General features: G+C 39.4%; 1 protein-coding gene across 1 annotated transcript in view; it reads right to left on the reverse strand.

Annotated features, from left to right (window-relative positions):
• Positions 1–1,142: 1,142 nt before the first annotated feature.
• LOC123756872 (uncharacterized) overlaps positions 1,143–18,270 on the reverse strand; it is a 48,262-nt gene continuing 31,134 nt past the window's right edge. Inside the window, exons 3-4 of the mRNA XM_045740267.2 lie at positions 7,703–18,042; positions 1,143–2,354 (exon numbers count right to left, since the gene is read on the reverse strand). Of these exons, the coding sequence (XP_045596223.2) occupies positions 2,318–2,354; positions 7,703–17,466 (9,801 nt within the window). The 5' untranslated portion in view covers positions 17,467–18,042 and the 3' untranslated portion in view covers positions 1,143–2,317. The remainder of the gene's footprint in view (positions 2,355–7,702; positions 18,043–18,270) is intronic.

Raw genomic sequence — 18,270 nt, forward strand, 5'->3', positions numbered from 1 at the left:
AATCTGTACTCCCTTGAGCGCAGGCGGGAGAGAGACATAATAATTTAAACGTGGAAAATAATTGAGGGGCTGGTCCCAAACCTGCACACAGAAATAACATCACATGAGACCAGGAGGCATGGCAGGATGTGCAGAATACCCCCGTTGAAAAGCAGAGGTGCAACAGGTACTCTGAGAGAGAACTCTATCAACATCAGAGGCCCGAGACTGTTCAACACGCTTCCACTACACATAAGGGACATAACTGGCCGACCCCTCACAGTGTTCAAGAGAGAACTGGATAAACACCTCCAAAGGATACCTAATCAACCAGGCTGTGACTCATACGTCAGGCTGCGAGCAGCCGCGTCTAACAGTCTGGTTGATCAGTCCAGCAACCAGGAGGCCTGGTCGACGACCGGGCCGCGGGGACACTAAGCCCCGGAAGCACCTCAAGGTTGTATATTCATTCCTTACCTGAAGATGTTCCAGAGTAGAACAAAATGTTGTAGAAGAAAAAACCCTTCAATAATTACTAGTTTCTTTACCATAAATTTCAGTTATTTGATTGCTCTTCTTAATCCCAAAAATAAGAAAAGCTTAGCATAGAAAGCTTATATACTATAAGATCAACAATGCCAGCAATGTGGTCATATTTAACCAAATATACACATATGCATCACAGTATACTGTGTAAGTATCCACTAGGAAAATGAAAAACAAAAACTCCAAACATTTTTGGTGTTCAAAAATGTGGAAAAAATATCAATGTGGTTTCACCACTGATATTTTTTGTAGTACATCACCACATTGATAATGTGGTGAAACACGGAATTTTTTTGAATTTTTGTTTCATTTTCCTAGTGGACACTTATGCATATATATACAGTATAATGTGTGTGTGAGACAAAGACTGCATGAACATGCGAGCCATAAATCACTAAAAATTCTCTTTAAACCTACCAGGATTTGAACCCCCACTGATCAATGGTGTAGTGGTTACAACACCCCGTAGACCAGGGTGATTCCAGGCGGTGGGGGTTCTAATCCTGGTAGTCAAGAGAGAGTTCTTGATATATATACAGTATCATAAATTTAAAAAAAATCCTGAATTTAATATACAATACCCATTCTAGGAAAGAAATCGAGTAATACAGTACATGCTTCGTGTAAAAACAAGATTGTATTTTCCGCATAAAAAACAGATGTAAAATTAAACACTCTTTAAAAACAAGTTTCTAATAAATTATAAACGAAACTGGTTGATCAACAATGCATGTTAATCCCATATTCACCTGTTTTATAACAATTAAGCAAGCACTGAGTTAAACTATTTAAATAGTAATTGTGCCTTGACATAAATAACCTAATAATTATAATATCAACAATGGTAGTCTTTCTTCACGATGTGAATAATGAAAAAGTCGGTACCAGTATTGTATTGCAATATAAAAACATTGTTTTGAAAAAATAAATATCTAATTATTTAATGGCAATCATGACTTTACATAAATATTTAAACCATGTTAAAAAAAATTCAATATAGTAATCTTATTTGATATGTATTTTTCAATTTTACCAAAGTTATAATTAATGAAGTAGAAAATAATTTATTTTGTATCTTGAGTAAAATATTTGTGTGGCAGTGATTTTTTTCTTTAAACTGACAGTTCTGTTTTTAAAATACTTTCCCTAAAAATCTCTAAGTAACCATAATTTCTTAAAACAAATTGTTTCATTATACAGCACTGAAATACATTTGTCCTATTTGTTTTCCCACCGAAATCATAATTTTTATCATACCTTTAAAGTAATTCATTTTTTTAACCACTTTTATACATTATTAATACTGTAGTTCTTAAAGTATGAGAGCTGTAATACAATACTAGCCCCAAGACAAGAGAGACCACTTTATCTTTGAAATTAGACATACTATTGTATATGATTGATAATATCTTTGAAAAAGTATCATCCAAACTCTTCAAGGTCAAAATAGCATGAGCATAGTATGATAAATTTGTTGGAAGTGCAGTATTTTAGATTTTTTTATATATTTAGCTTCAAGTTGTAGGCTTGCATGCAGGGTATATGGTCCAATCCTGCACAAGATAATTTGACAAAGGTCATTATTTTTTTTTTAAACCATGTATATTGTTCATGTTAGGAGGCATTAGCTTAAGTTAGGCTGTACTGTATTAGGTTTGGTTGGAGTAGGTTAGGTTGGGTAAGGTAGGGTTTAAAATGTGTTGGTGAACCGTCTTGTGTACGATGTGACTTATCTTGCGTACCTGTCACTAGATGTGCTGGTTTGTAGTAATAACGTACACCTCACATCCTCTTATTCCACTGCACGGCTTCCACCACTTGTCTTGCTTCTGAAATTATATAAATATCAATGCTGAACTTGGCCTAGAATTTGTCTTTTAGTTACGGTAAATATAAAACAAAATCAATTATATATTAATTACTGCATTAATTAACAAGCTTTAAAATCATAGTATTTTTTTCTCAGACCACTGTGATCAACATCTGATAATAGTGTCAATAAGTGTTGTCAATGAATGTAGAACCTGAATAAACCTAATTTTATTAGAAAATATACATTTTTATAAAAAAGACTAAAAATGGGAATGTAAAATTACCCAAAGGTATTGAAAACTTTGTGCAATTCCCTAAATAAACAGGAAATATATGGTATTTTCATATTTTATTCACATTTACTAATAAATATTAAACAATCTTGCATTAATAAAGAAGAAATATAACACTTTCTTTAATACTTGTAATAAATTTACCAACTTATCTTCTACCAATGTCTCGGCATTTAGAAATGCATAATTCTACAAAAATTTCCATTATTAAGATCAAGTATTAGGGAATCACAATGCATAAAGAACAGTGACTAAATCATACTTGGCATTGATAAAACCCAACATTGAAGGTTTTAAAATGATGCCTTGTTGTGTCCTTCCCTTCCCCTTTTCCCTCCACCTTGTTAGTGGCAAGCCTTATCGAGCCCGGCTCTTGGCCCATGAGAATCATAAGTGTCTATTAGAGACTAGAAGCAAAATCTGGTCCATTCCAAGGCAAAGGATACTGGATCAACTCGAGCAGAGGGGAAAACATGCCAAAAAGGGTGCCTCAAAATATGCAACTGCATGGAGAAACATTGCAACCTATTAAACCTATTAACTACGTACATAATCATTAGCCAATTACCATTGTTAGTTGCACCACTGGATGGCATCCCAGACCATCAGCCAGCCATCAGACATGCACTGTCCAATGACAATCTCTGAAGCCTCTGAAAAGGAAAAGGTGGGCTGGACCTGCCAGAAAGTGGTATTTCATTTCATTCTACACTAAATTTCTGGGAGTTCTTCACCTCAGTGGAGAACTTTATTCCAACACGGAGAACGACAAAAACATGGCTTACCAGGGAAAAAGTTAGTTTTAGTTTACTTCATTTATTATGCACCCCATACCCATCTTGTGGGCGGTAGTGGAAAGGGTTACAGAAAAGGGAAAAAGCAGGGGAGAATTTACACTTGAGTTACTGTACCCAATGCTACACAAGTGCCACATGGCCTGACAAAACAGACCCACACAACAGACAACTTGGAACAAAGGACCAGGGGGGCACCCGACTATCAAGCAAAGCCATCACTTGGGGCATTCCGAGCAGTGTGCAAGCAATGTCAAGCCACTGCAACTGGAAAAAGGTGATGCCCCCAGGCCAATCAAATCAATGAACAATAACAAGAGGATCACTCTAAAACCTACATAAAACTGATTATTATACCCTGTATATCATGCCATGGGTCCCAAGAAAGTAAGTGGTAAGGTTCAACATATGAAAACACATGTGAGGATGACCATAGAGGAAGCTGAGCAAATTTCTTCAGGGAAGGAGGAGGCAGAATAGAATGTCCCTTCCTCAACAATTTGGAAGTGGTGTAGACTGTGGGAAGAAATGCAAACTTTGTTGAAACGACTCGCCCAGAGCAAGCTGTAGTAGGCCGTTGCCTTAACCTTTTCAGTGACACTGTGATGCATCACTACAGACAAATGTTAAAACGAAGAGAAAAACAAGTGTTGCTAGACAAATAAGCAGTGATCCACAACCAGGTCCTAGTGCCAAGCAGGCAAAACGTAGGAGAGAGAGAGTACCCCAGAGAAATCATCACTGCCTGATGTTATAATGGAAGGGGGACTCCCCTTCCAAACAGTAACACCTCCTCCCTCCTCATCACCATCTTCCATATGCCATCAAGAGTCCTCCATAAAGGTAAGATAAACATATGTACTGTATTGTAGTTAGAGAAAAAAATTGTATTCAATATAAAATGTTTTCTCAAGTTAATATTTTTGGGGGGTGTGGAACGGATTAATTCAATTCCCTTTATTTCTTATGGGAAAAATCACTTCGACTTGCGATATGTCTCTGGGAACAGATTACCATCGTAAATCAAGACCCCACTATATATCATTCTGGGTCTAAAAGAAAGGAGACTCCTGTAAACAAAGAATTTTCCTTCAGGGCCAAAAGATTCTCTCTTCTGAAAGAACTAAAAAAAAACACCACCCTAAGAAAATAACAAATATGATCCTCAGACTAAGAAGGCTCTGGAGAAGCTGTAGCAGACTGAAGATGAAAGATAATATGAGACAACTTCTGAAACAGAGCCAATGATGCATCAGTGTCCTAAACCAATGAAAGCCAGTCCATACAAGGCTGACTGATAAGAAGCAACAACATTAGGCATGAGATGCTGATCAACAGAGCCACGACAAAATGAGCTACACAGCAGGAATAGGAACCATATGATCCGCCACCTGAGACCTATACCGAAGGCGGTAAACCAGATCTAGAAAGTCTAGACACAAAGATCTGCAATGAGCCCTGAACCATCGAGGAACAGGCAGAACCTCGAGCCTTCTGCCTCGACGGCAGAAGAGCATACAGTTCGAACAACATGCCAGAAACCGAGGATGAGCCAGTCACAGAGGAACTAGAAGTACCACTGTGTTGGAAAAAATCTCCAGTTTGGAAAGAACAAGTAGCAGCTAAACTGGAAGAAAGTGATAAAGAAAATCACACAGACTAGAAAACCTCATGGTCTGGGAACAGAACCACATAAACTGGGAGCTGCTGATTTAAAGCAGATGCGAAGAGGTTCACCTGAGGGTAGCTGAATTATTGCAAAGTCAATTGGATACATTGTTGACTATCTACTACCTAGCTGTGATGGGGTAGAAACAAGAGAGACCATCTGTGAGCACATCGGATCACGGAGCTCAGAGAGCGATGATTGCTAAAGAGCATGCCAAACTGTGGCCACATGTAAATTATAAGGTGGGCCTGAAAATATGACCCGACCAAAACTCTCAGCCACCTGGTGGCTCAGAGTTTTGGTTGGTTCCTATTTTGTATGAATACCAAACTAAGGTCTGAGGTGTTTGATGAGCACAGGAAGAGGAGTTGCTACAGCAAGAAAGAAGCTGCCCAAGGGTAAACATACCTGATAGTCCCAGCAATGGCATAAGGATTGACCTGAAGGTACAGGTCAATCCTGAAGTATTGGCTTCCAACACAGACATATGCCAGGCCTTGGGAACATGGAATGGAGCTTAAGTGGAGCACTTAACTCCCTCAGGTACAGCACCTGAATCAAAATCTTGCCCAGGGTAATAAACCACATAAACCCAGTTCAGACACCTGTACAACCACTTGAGTTACTTCCTTGAAACCCAGATACTCCACCACATGATGGATATGAGAAGCCAAGTAGAATAGAGTTGCTAAAGGCAGAGACAGGAACACTGACCAGACATCCAAGCAGGTCCCAGCCTGGTTCAAACCTGCAACAGAACTAACTGGGACTTCCAACATTGTCATCAAGGTAGGCCAAGATGCAGAGTTCCTGACCCCCAACAAAGAAGATACAGTAACTACAAACTGTATTCAAATGGTAAATGATTGGGGAGCCAAGTTTAAACCCCAGCTAAAAGGGAATATGCCAATATATGCCCCAGAACTTCAGATTTGATAGGAAAGAAAACAGTTCAGACTTAACAAATTAAAAGGACAAGGTCCAGTGCTTCCTGGTCCCCAGGTCCCCTGCCTGGAGACCAGGAAGACTTGACTCCCACTACAGGGAGAAAATCAAGAAGCCCATCCCAGCGACCAAACCCCCCAGCAATGACCACATGTAGCCAAGGAGGAGACAGCCGAGCCAGGGCTCCCCAAGTCCAAAACGGAGGGGTGGAAAACCACCTCACGGAACGCCCTGACGACCAATCCTAAAAGCTCAGGTATTGTGAGGCTAGGAGTGGAGGAACACACCAAGCTGCCTCTCACCACACCAAGTAACAAAATGCAAAACGTTGGTGCAAAGAAACCTAACTAGCAGCTCCCATTTGAGATGCACAAACTAGTGCTAAAAGGAGAGAGAAAATCAAAGGAGTGTTATTGCACTTGTATCTCTGAACAACTTCCCAGGTCTTGGGTAGGTCTACACAGCGAGGCCTGAACCCCAAAGGACAGTTCACCTGCAAACAAGCATAGAACCCTGCTGCAACAATGAAGAGGACAAAAAGTCACAGCTGACAAAGCATAAAACACCCTCTCCACCAGAATAGGCAGGAAAAAATAGGCTTACAAAACGACAAAAATTGGAAAAGAAATAAACAGGACAGAGTCCAAAATCATAACCAACACTGAAATTAAAGTCAGTTCTGATGAGGTGCTGTTGAGTAAACAAGATACAGCTCAAGGCACAAGCACCAGGCATATGTAGACAAGGCACAGCTTAGGTCACAAGTACCAGGCATATGTAGACAAGGCACAGCTTAGGTCACAAGTACCAGGCATATGTAGACAAGGCACAGCTTAGGTCACAAGTACCAGGCATATGTAAACAGGGCACAAGCACCAGGCATATGTAAACAAGGCACAGCTTAGGTCACAAGCACCAGGCATATGTCAACAGGGCACAAGCACCAGGCATATGTAAACAAGGCACAGCTTAGGTCACAAGCACCAGGCATATGTAAACAAGGCACAGCTTAGGTTACAAGCACCAGGCATATGTAAACAAGGCACAGCTTAGGTCACAAGCACCAGGCATATGTAAACAAGGCACAGCTTAGGTCACAAGCACCAGGCATATGTAAACAAAGCACAGCTTAGGGCACATGCACCAGGCACATATGCCCTAGGGTGCCATCTGGTGGTTGGGGAATGTAACTAATTAATAGTGGTAACTGGCTAATGAGTGCATACATAGTTAACAGATTGCTAATACTTCTCCATGCAGTTGCTTCTTTTGGGGCACACTACATTTTTGGTGAGTTTTCCCCTTGGATTGATCTAGTATCCCCAGACTCTCTTTGCCTCTTGAGTGGACCAGAACCTGCTTCTGGTCTCGATAAGCACCTGACTCAAGGGCTTGGTGGGGTTAGGAGATAATCTAGCAATTAGTTCAGGGAAGCCCACTGAATTTGTGTTTATCTAGGAAGAGGGTCCCTCTTCCTAGAAAAACACTAATTTACCAGTAATTTATTTTGCAACCAATGAGCAAGATTGCAATAAGTTTACTGAACAATAGCTTTGAAAATTGATTTACAAAGTACTTGTACAACAAAATGTTCTACAAAACACTACTATGTATATATGACAAGTCACTATTTAAAAAAGTGAAAAGAAAAGTAAGTTTCTCACCTTTCATATTCTACTGAAGACTGGTCGAGAGACGACATTACAGCACAGCATTTTTTTTTGGAAACAACACTGCTTCTTTTCTTTACTGATGTTTTGGGAAGGGAAGTCCTACTGTCCTCCACTGGAGTGAGTATAACTAAAGGCTTCTTCGTAAAGAAGCGAGTCTGCCGTAAAGCTAAAGGTATCTCGTCATCACTGTTGACATTTTTAGAGGCTGTACGTCCTGGTATTTGTCTTCTCTTAAACTTCAGACTGGTATGTTTTGGTTTGTTTGTGCATAAGTTTTTTTGATAAATATTTACTTGTGTAAAATTATTTTTTCCATTTCCTTGCGATGTGTTTTCTGTAATATTTGTCATTGCCAGGGTTTTATTGAAGTCTTCTGGTGCTTTACAACTGATCTCTTCGTGTCTTCTCGACTTTTGCACACATTTGAACCCTTTTGACGGACGTTGAGAAGCCAGAACAGTGTGTTTGTTTATCATTATATTCTTGGCACCTCTGTTTCCTTTCTTCTTAGATGATTCAGTTTTGTTCATTTCTGAATTCCTAATGTCTTTGCAAGCACTCTGTAATTTTCCAGCTTTCTTACCTTTATGCCTTTTTGAGTAACCTTTACTTACCATATTTTCTGCCTTATTTTGGAATTCAGGTTCCAATACTTGTTTCATAACTATATACTGAAGGCAGTGTTGGCATTTCATGGTTATTGATCCTGTGGAAAGGTTTACCGAGGTAAACCAATCGGGAATGAGATCATGGCTGCAAGCAGGACATATATTTGCTATACAATTTATATAAAGCTTTGTTGGCTGAAGAGCTTCAGGTAACACCTCTGTTATTGGCTTGCATGGGCTTGTGCAAGCATTGGATACTTGATGCAAATGACAAGATGTATTGGAATTATGCAGTCTTTTTCTAGCCCGTTGTGCAAGAGGGATGTTTTCAGACTCTGAAGATGAATTTTGAGAAGTGTCACTCTGATGCAACTGGTGAAGATTTGGTGCCAATTCAGAAATTGAAATGTTTAATCCTGACTCTGTTGACAGTGGTTTAAGAAAGGCTGTAGCTGGTGATTCACATATACTTTGGTCAACAGTTTTCTCAGCTGCTGATTTTTTGGCTATGTCAATATCTTGTATCAAATGTTCTGCCTTTTTGGTACCAGAAGTAACTATTCTAGCACTGTTGGTGGGAGTGATGCGTTTATTGCTAATATTGTTGGTGGAAGCTATAACTGTATTACTAGCACTAGTAGTGATAATATTGTCTTTATTACTACTATTATTGGTGGTAGTTACAACTGTCGTACAACCCATATTGTTGGTAGATTTGAGCTCACTACAGTTGCTACTAATGGCACTTGTAACTATATTATTAGTACTATTATTATTACCTAAAGCAGACATACACACTTGGTCTCTTTCTTGAAGAAAACACAGAGAATCTCCTTTCTCTTCCTCAAGTCTCTCTTTCCTACATGGTGAGGTTTTACTCCTTGATGTAAAAATACTAACTGCCTTATTTTCTCGGTTGTGACAATCATCTTCAGAAGGAACTGTTTGAGTTTCTGGTGGCAAATAGCTAATAGAGGTTTTTTGCTTTCCTAGAAATCTGCTATCATGTTGCAAAGATGAGGTGTTTGAATTTGAACAGTCTGTATCATCTTTCAAGTCGAATAGTGATGACGACCCGGCCGAATCATAGACACTATTATCGACTTCAGCAGCAGCTTTATTAGCCAATTTTCCCAAACTAAAAGAAGCTTCTTGGGAATTATCATCATTCAATCTTTTTGAATTTTCAAATGTCTGTGATAATTCCCTACTAATGGAAGCTGATGCAGGTAAATTATCTGTTTCTTTGTTATTAAAAACGGACAAACCTTCATGAACTGAGTGGCTTGTTTTATCTGGCGAGTAAGCAAAACTTGCAGGATTATTCACACTAAGTCTTTCCTGCATTTTACTGCATTTCTTTGTTTTCAATTCATGGTTTTTCTCATTACAAAAACTGTTATAGTCAGATATGCTTGACAGCGAGTCTTCAGAGTCAATTGGTGATGTCATAATATCATTCAGGATCTTACCCGCCCCTGTGTCAAACGTATAACATATATTTTTGTTTATCTGATGATCCCCTACAGCATTCTCAGAATTAATCTGTAGCCTTACATTTCCATTCGTGTCAAAACTCTCTCTGCTGCTTACTTTATGCATGGGATTATTATACTCAAGGCTATTATCATTAGGATTATTCACACTAAGTCTTTCCTGCATTTTACTGCATTTCGTTGCGTTCAATTCATGGTTTTTCTCCTTACAAAAACTGTTATAGTCAGATATGCTTGAAAGTGAGTCTTCAGAGTCAATTGGTGATGTCATAATATCATTCAGGATCTTACCCGCCCCTGTGTCAAACGTATAACATATATTTTTGTTTATCTGATGATCCCCTACAGCATTCTCAGAATTAATCTGTAGCCTTACATTTCCATTCGTGTCAAAACTCTCTCTGCTGCTTACTTTATGCATGGGATTATTATACTCACGGCTATTATCACTATGAGCTCTGACCTTGTTATTAAGAACGGACAAACCTTCATGAACTGAGTGGCTTGTTTTATCTGGCGAGTAAGCAAAACTTGCAGGATTATTCACACTAAGTCTTTCCTGCATTTTACTGCATTTCTTTGTTTTCAATTCATGGTTTTTCTCATTACAAAAACTGTTATAGTCAGATGTGCTTGACAGCGAGTCTTCAGAGTCAATTGGTGATGTCATAATATCATTCAGGATCTTACCCGCCCCTGTGTCAAACGTATTACAGGTATTCTTGTTTATCTGTTGATCCCCTATACTGTTCTCAGAATTTATCTGCAGCCTTACATTTCCATTCATGTCAAAACTTTCTCTGCTGCTTACTTTATGCATGTGATTATTATACTTAAGGCTATTATCACTATTATTTATAAGTTTTGATTTATCAGTATCATTAGTCTTATGATTATCGAGAAATTTCTTCTTATATGATTTATCCTCACCTTGCATCCTGGACTGGTGAAATGTGGTTAAATGATTAAAATTAACATCATGATAGCTTTCCGAATCTGTGCAAGAGTCTAAGTCATTCCATTGAGCACGTGGTTTTTCTTGCCCTAACAAACATTTTTCACAGGATTTCCCTGCAGAAATCCACGGAATGCCGGGATAGCCAATAGTGCACACATGGTAATCCCCCCCAGGGGGCATATTCTTAATGATATTGCTATATAATTGAGCAAAGGATTTTTCTCTCCTTTTTGACATATTGATACCACTACTTATATGATTATACTTGCCTAATGAAACATTTTCAGATTCATTACTAATGTCTGGTTCACGCACAGATGTATTTCTGGGGTTACGTACACTATCAAAAACCACTTCACCGATATTTGATTTACAAGTGGTATTTTCTTTATTATTTCCTTGTCGATTAGCAGGAATATGTTTACCTGCTCTTGATTGCAATACTTTAGTTTGTGTTTCCCAAGTAGGTAAATATTTTGAGGTATTCAGAGCTGTTTTATGAGGTGAACCAGCATAAAAGTTATCATAGCAACCATTCTCCACAATCTGTACTGAAGATGGATAGCTATTAAGCTCTTCACAAATAACTTTGACACAAGTGCTGATGCAGGCCGAGTCACTAGTTTGTCCCTCGAGAACAAATAAATCTGAGGAAACAGTTTTGGGTCTGTGATTGTGTTCGGTTTGTTTACTTTCATATTCTTGGTATTTAGAGGGTGGTAGAGCACAAGTGTATACGTCTAGTGTATCTGTCGGTGAGGAGTTTGTCATGGGAGCTCTGTAAGTGTCATCTCTTAAACAACCTTGGTAGTTCTCAATGACTTTATTTCCAAACCTACTACTTGATTTTTTCCACTGGTTTATTATTTCACCAGAGCCTGTTAGTTTATTCCCTGAAGAACCTCCCAGTTTTTTTTTCCTCTTGTGTTTATGTTTGTGCTTAGTGCTACTGTGTCTCTTCCTTGGTACAACCTCCTCCTCTGTTATATTTGTTACCAGATGCCTGTTCTCTGATGCTCTTGGCTTGCCTCTCTCTTTATTTGCCTGCCCTGCATCTTCAACTGTAAATTTTTCTATCCAGGTTACAACAGAGTTGTCTGCTTCATCTGTAGAAGAACTCCTGTGTCTTCTGTGCCTTTTATGTTTTCTCTTGTGTCTTGACTTTGGTATGTTTTCTTCCTCTGATGTATTTGTTGTTTGTTGACTACTGTTTACCCACTCTCTTTCTGTTTGCTTACTGCTTCTATTTTTCATTCTCCTTTTTCCACTTTCTTTTTTTCTATCTCGAAATAGAAAAATTTTTCTATCTCCCAATAGACTTTCTGCCCAGATTTCATCTGGGTTTTCCGATTCATCTCTAGAACTCCTGTGGCTTTTGCTAGTTTTATGTTTTCTTTTGTGTTTAATACTTTGAGGTCTTGACTGTGTTATGTCTCCTTCTTCTGGCATGTTTCTCAGTCGTTTTCTGCTGCTCTTCCTCTCTCTCTTTGCCAATTTGTGACTCCTTTTGTTTGCTTTTCTGCCTTCAATTGTAGAATTATCAATACAGTTTTCATTAGCATCTTCAGCCTTAGCTCTTAAGCTACAATGTTTTCTGTGGTGTTTATGCTTTCTCTTGCATTTAATTCTTGGGTGTGTTGATTGTGGTATGTCCTCTTCCTCTGACACACATGTTGTCTGTTGACCACTGTTTACCCTTTCTGTTTCTGTTGAATAGTTTCTTCCTCTACTGATATTTCTTGTCACTTCATCTGTAAAACCGCATATCCACATATTTTTCGAGTCCAATGATTTATCCTTTGAAGAACTCATATTTGTTTCATTTCTTTTCTTTCTGTGGTGACTTTTGTATCTTTTCTTTGGTGTATCTTCTTTCATCAATTCATTAATTGTTTGTTGATTGCTGTCCATCCTCTGTGCTTCAAACTTGCTTCTTGTTCTTTTTGATACCACTGCATCATCTCTGAAACTATTTGCTGGTTCCCCGAAGTTCACATCTTGTACACTCTTGTACCTTCCTGTTTCTCTCTTTCTTTTCTTATTTTTTGCCTCATCATCTGAGCTACTAATAATATGAATTATCATCTTATTAGAATATTCATTTTTTATTGGTATATCTTGGTCATTTTCATCAATATAATTTATTTCTTCATCATTTTTACCTAAATTATTTTGACAGTGCACATGTTCCTGTGTTGCCTGTGTTTCCCCTTCCTGCGCTATTGTTACACTTGACGGCAAGCTTGGTCGCTTCTCCACAGAAACCAACGTCTTTTCAGAGTTCGTAAGTAGTGGATCAGCTTCTTCAATCATACCTGGTCTTACTGTGTTGGTTGACACTTGTTCTTTTATTTCAATGTTAAAATAATCTATAATCATTTTTTCAATATCTTTGGACTGTCTACTTTTAAAAAATTCTTGAATTGAACTAATTTCTTTAACTAATACAGATTTTTGAACAGGGTCTAGTGTAAGAGAGAGGCTGGCACAGTGTTCTTTTATATTTTGTACCTCTTCAAATGGTCTGTTAATTATATTTGATGTTAATGAGCCTTCATCACTGTATTCTGAATTTAATCTTCTGTCCTTAGTCTTGCACCTATATACGTTGCTGTGCGTTTCACTTCCTTTTTCCATACATCTTGACTTGGAAAGTCTCGTTCCATGACAATCTAAATCTGAGGTGTTTGACAATGAACTAAATCTCTTCGAAGATCTAGGTCTGAAGACTTTCTTTGACAGCATTCTAGACTTGCTGACTGAAATGGAGTTAGGATTTGCATTTCTAGCAGGAGAACGAGATTCTCTTTCAGAAAGGAAGCAAAAACATGCACTCTGGGAAGGAGAGCAAGAATGCAACCTATAGGCATGAGTGAAAGAACATGCCCTAGGGGAAGGAGAGCGTGCCCCAGGGGAGGGGGAGTGTGCCCTAGGGGAACAAGACTGCACACTGTGGGAAAGAGAGTAAGAATGTGCTCTATGGGAACCAGAGCAAGAACATCCACTATGGGAATGAGAGTGAGAATGTGCCTGAAAGGGACTAGAAACTTTTTTATGAGGACAAGAACACGTTTTATGAGAATGAGAGCATTTCTTATGGGAACAAGAGCTAGAATATATATTACTTTCAGGCTGACTCTTGGAGGGGTTGTCTTTTGTCTTGGATGGGGCACTTACTATGGCTTTGGATTTATTCTCTTGTATATCTGACCACAAGTCTATACAAGTATTATAATAATCATTATAAATTTTCTCGCCAGTCTTACCCTGAGCTTCTCCATTAGACACAGTTAATGAAACCTTACTGGATTTATGTTTAGCATGGTCTTTGGTGCTGCTATTTAAAATTTGCACCTCTTCTACATCATGGCTGTTACTCTGCTTTACAACACTCTCCTGTTGTCCAAAGTTCTGCTTTATCAATTCACTGTCTTGTGAATTCTGTTGGTTATCTGTTGTCATCTGTTGGTCTTTCTCTCCTCCATCTCCCAGGAGGAGTGCTTTCAGAGATGCCTTTCTTCCTTTAACCTCTCTCACTGTAATGCTTGATTTGATTTGTTGATTATTAGCATGTTTATTTCTTGTCTCAATATCTTTCTTATTGCTGGCATAAATATCAAGATAGTTTTCGTCATTATCTAAATCAGAAAGAACAATGACTTCCTTTTCACCTGTGGTTGTATGCTTGTCTTTTTCCACAACTTTGTTCTGCCCTACGCCAGAGCACCTGTCCTGCCCTTCTGCAGAGTTCTTGTTCTGCTCTTCACAGGAGCTCTTCTTAACTTCATATCGAGATGATACATTTTCTTTATCATCAAATTCTTGAGAAATATCTCTATTTTCTTTATTTTTGCACACGTCTTTGTGAGTTGTGTGCGGAACATTTGTAGTTTCTTCAGATGAACAAGATGATGAGCCACTATCATATTCACAACTAATGACTCTTGTCCGAGGCATACATTTTTTGTCCTTTCCCTTCTTGTACTTTCTTTTGCGTTTCAAAAATCCTCTAGGACGCCTCCATATTCCACTAGTTAAGTTCTTTTTGTATTCAGCGTTGCACACTTTTTCTATTTCCAATTCTTTTTTTAATTCTGCCAACTTTGACAATTTTGAAGTCTCTTCAGTACTGTTGTTTTCTCTGTGTTCATCTTCAGCATTTTCCAAGTATAATTTAGATGCCCTGGCCACTTTTTCTTTAATATTAAAGCAAATCTTTTGTCTCGTGTCAGAATCTATTTGTAACAAACTTGATGGCCTTTTAATTTTTGAGGCATTTGTGCAATTGATCCTTATTGCACATTTATTTCTGATGAAAGAACTGGTCGAGAGTTTATTAATTAACTCTTTTTGTGAAGATGAAGTTTGTGTATCATTTTCATGACCCTTGACATTTGATATATTTGACTCTGGCATAATATGCAATTCCCTTTGATCGGGTATTCCCAAGTCAGACAAATTGTGTGTTGGTGGAAAAGGACTGCTTCGTGTGCCATGAGAAGGTATCTGAAATACATCAGAACTACTACTAAGATTTCCATCCATTAGTTCTGTTTTGCTGTAACCATTTAGTGATATTACCTTCACATTTTTCTGTGGTGACTTTTCAGTATTATTGTTTACATGTGTAATCAGATTAGGATTTTGTATTCTCATTTGTGTTGTTGCTATTGTTTGTGACACTGACATTTCTGATGCCACTGATTGTGGTGGTGTATGTAGTGACAGTGTTGTGTGTGCCACTATTGCTTGTGGTGGTGTATGTGGTGGCAGTGTTTGTGGTGGTGGTGGTGGTGTATGTAGTGACAGTGTTGTGTGTGCCACTGTTGCTTGTGGTGGTGTATGTGGTGGCAGTGTCTGTGGTGGTGGTGTATGTGGTGGCAGTGTCTGTGGTGGTGGTGTATGTGGTGGCAGTGTCTGTGGTGGTGGTGTATGGGGTGGCAGTGTTTGTGGTTGTGTATGTAGTGACAGAGATGTTTGTGGTGGTGGTGTATATGGTGGCAGTGTCTGTGGTGGTGGTGGTGGTGGTGGTGTATGTGGTGGCAGTGTTTGTGGTGGTGTATGCAGTGGCAGTGTTGTGTGAGCCACTGTTGCTTGTGGTGGTGTATGTAGTGACAGTGATGTTTGTGGTGGTGGTGTATGTGGTGGCAGTGTCTGTGGTGGTGTGTGCAGTGGCAGTGTTTGTGGTGGTGGTGTATGCAGTGGCAGTGATTGTGGTGGTGGTGGTGTATGCAGTGGCAGTGATTGTGGTGGTGGTGGTGTATGCAGTGGCAGTGATTGTGGTGGTGGTGGTGTATGCAGTGGCAGTGATTGTGGTGGTGGTGGTGTATGCAGTGGCAGTGATTGTGGTGGTGGTGGTGTATGCAGTGGCAGTGATTGTGGTGGTGGTGGTGTATGCAGTGGCAGTGATTGTGGTGGTAGTGGTATATGCAGTGGCAGTGATTGTGGTGGTGGTGGTGTATGTATTGGCAGTGATTGTGGTGGTGGTGGTGTATGCAGTGGCAGTGATTGTGGTGGTGGTGGTGTATACAGTGGCAGTGATTGTGGTGGTGGTGGTGTATGCATTGGCAGTGATTGTGGTGGTGGTGGTGTATGCAGTGGCAGTGATTGTGGTGGTGGTGGTGTATGCAGTGGCAGTGATTGTGGTGGTGTATGCATTGGCAGTGTTTGTGGTGATGAATGTAGTGACAGTGTTTTTTGTGGTGGTGATATATGCAATAGCAGTGATTTTGGTGGTAGTGGTGGTGGTGGTAGTGGCATTGTTGTTTGTGATGGTAGTGTATGCAGTGGCAGTGTTTGTGGTGTTGGTGGTGTATGCAATGTTTGTAGTGGTGATGGTGTATGTAGTGACAGTGATGTTTGTGGAAACTGTGCACTGTTTTCAGACTTGGCAGACCTTTTAACACTACTATTGGAGAGAAATGCAAGTGGTAGCTGGTCTTTACTTTGTGGTTGTAGTTTATACCCAGATTGTGAGCGAGTATGCTGATATACACTATGTTGTAGCTGTACCGCAGCCTTTGATTGTACATCATTTTGCTTCTTCCCTGTGATATTTTGAGGTGTTGCAGATAGTGTCTTAAGAGCAAATTTAATTTGCTGTGCAAAATAGTTCTTATTATTTTTCATTTGTTGCATTATAAACCTTGGGGACCTAGCAGGTGGTGTTTTCAATAGTGGCGTTTTCAGCAATGGCATTTTCTTTATTGATAAACCACGATGCTCAAAATAACTAAACCGTGGTTGATGGATGTCATCATTGCTGCCCTGATGCTTTATATCCTGTTGACTGTTTCTGCTGGCCATAGCCGAGTGTATTGATGAACTACCTTGACTAATGCAAGTAGTCTGTGGTTGACAGCGTGCTGTTGGCGAGTATATCGAGGAATTACCATGGGCCAAATGTTGTGTCTGTGGGTGATAAATGTCATTATCAATGCTGCCCTGATCTGTCATCTCCTGCATTCTGTTTTGACTCACATAAATTTTCTCACAGGTCATTTTTAAATAGTGTCCATTTTGCTGACTATGTTCATTCAACTCTTCTCTCAATTTAAAATGCACGTTACACACAAGACAAGTTAATGCTTCACGGCAAGTATTAAGGCTGTGGAAATGCCATTTTTCCCGACCAGAGAAAAGTTCATGGCACTGGCAACACTGGAAGAGTTGGCACTTTTTGGCATATGCCATTATAGACTTCAGCGCTCCTAGATGGAGATGGGCGACTACAGCTCTCCTAGATGGAGATGTGCGACTACAGCTCTCCTAGATGGAGATGGGTGACTTCAGCTCTCCTAGATGGAGATGTGTGACTACAGCTCTCCTAGATGGAGATGGGTGACTTCAGCTCTCCTAGATGGAGATGGGCGACTTCAGCGCTCCTAGATGAAGATGGGCGACTTCAGCGCTCCTAGATGGAGATGGGCGACTTCAGCGCTCCTAGATGGAGATGGGCGACTTCAGCACTCCTAGATGGAGATGGGCGACTTCAGCGCTCCTAGATGGAGATGGGCGACTTCAGCGCTCCTAGATGGAGATGGGCGACTTCAGCGCTCCTAGATGGAGATGGGCGACTTCAGCGCTCCTAGATGGAGATGGGCGACTTCGGCTCTACAATAAATAGAAGCAGCAGTGAGAAAGCTTTCTGGTCTTCAATCTTGAGTCTTTATGCAGTTGTAGGTGTCTAATCATGAGTTTTGTAAGTTAGTTGTCTAGAGAAGCATATGTTTTCATGTGCCTTCACGGTGGACTGGTAGCTTGCTGAATCTATTGGGGTGAAAACATTTTTTTTATTAGCCAACAAGATTTAATTTGAAGGTTTGACTTAGAGATGCCAGAGAAGAAAGGCTGAATGAATAATATTTAAACTTCATATTTTTAATCAACACTACAAAATGAACCAAAATTAGATCAATGAATCTTGTTAAGACCAGTAAGCAACTATTGCATGTAATATCACCACAAAATTATACATTTCTAATTTATAGACATTAT

This window comes from Procambarus clarkii, chromosome 26 (assembly GCF_040958095.1).
Source record: "Procambarus clarkii isolate CNS0578487 chromosome 26, FALCON_Pclarkii_2.0, whole genome shotgun sequence".
In the NCBI taxonomy this organism is placed as follows: Eukaryota; Metazoa; Arthropoda; class Malacostraca; order Decapoda; family Cambaridae; genus Procambarus; species Procambarus clarkii.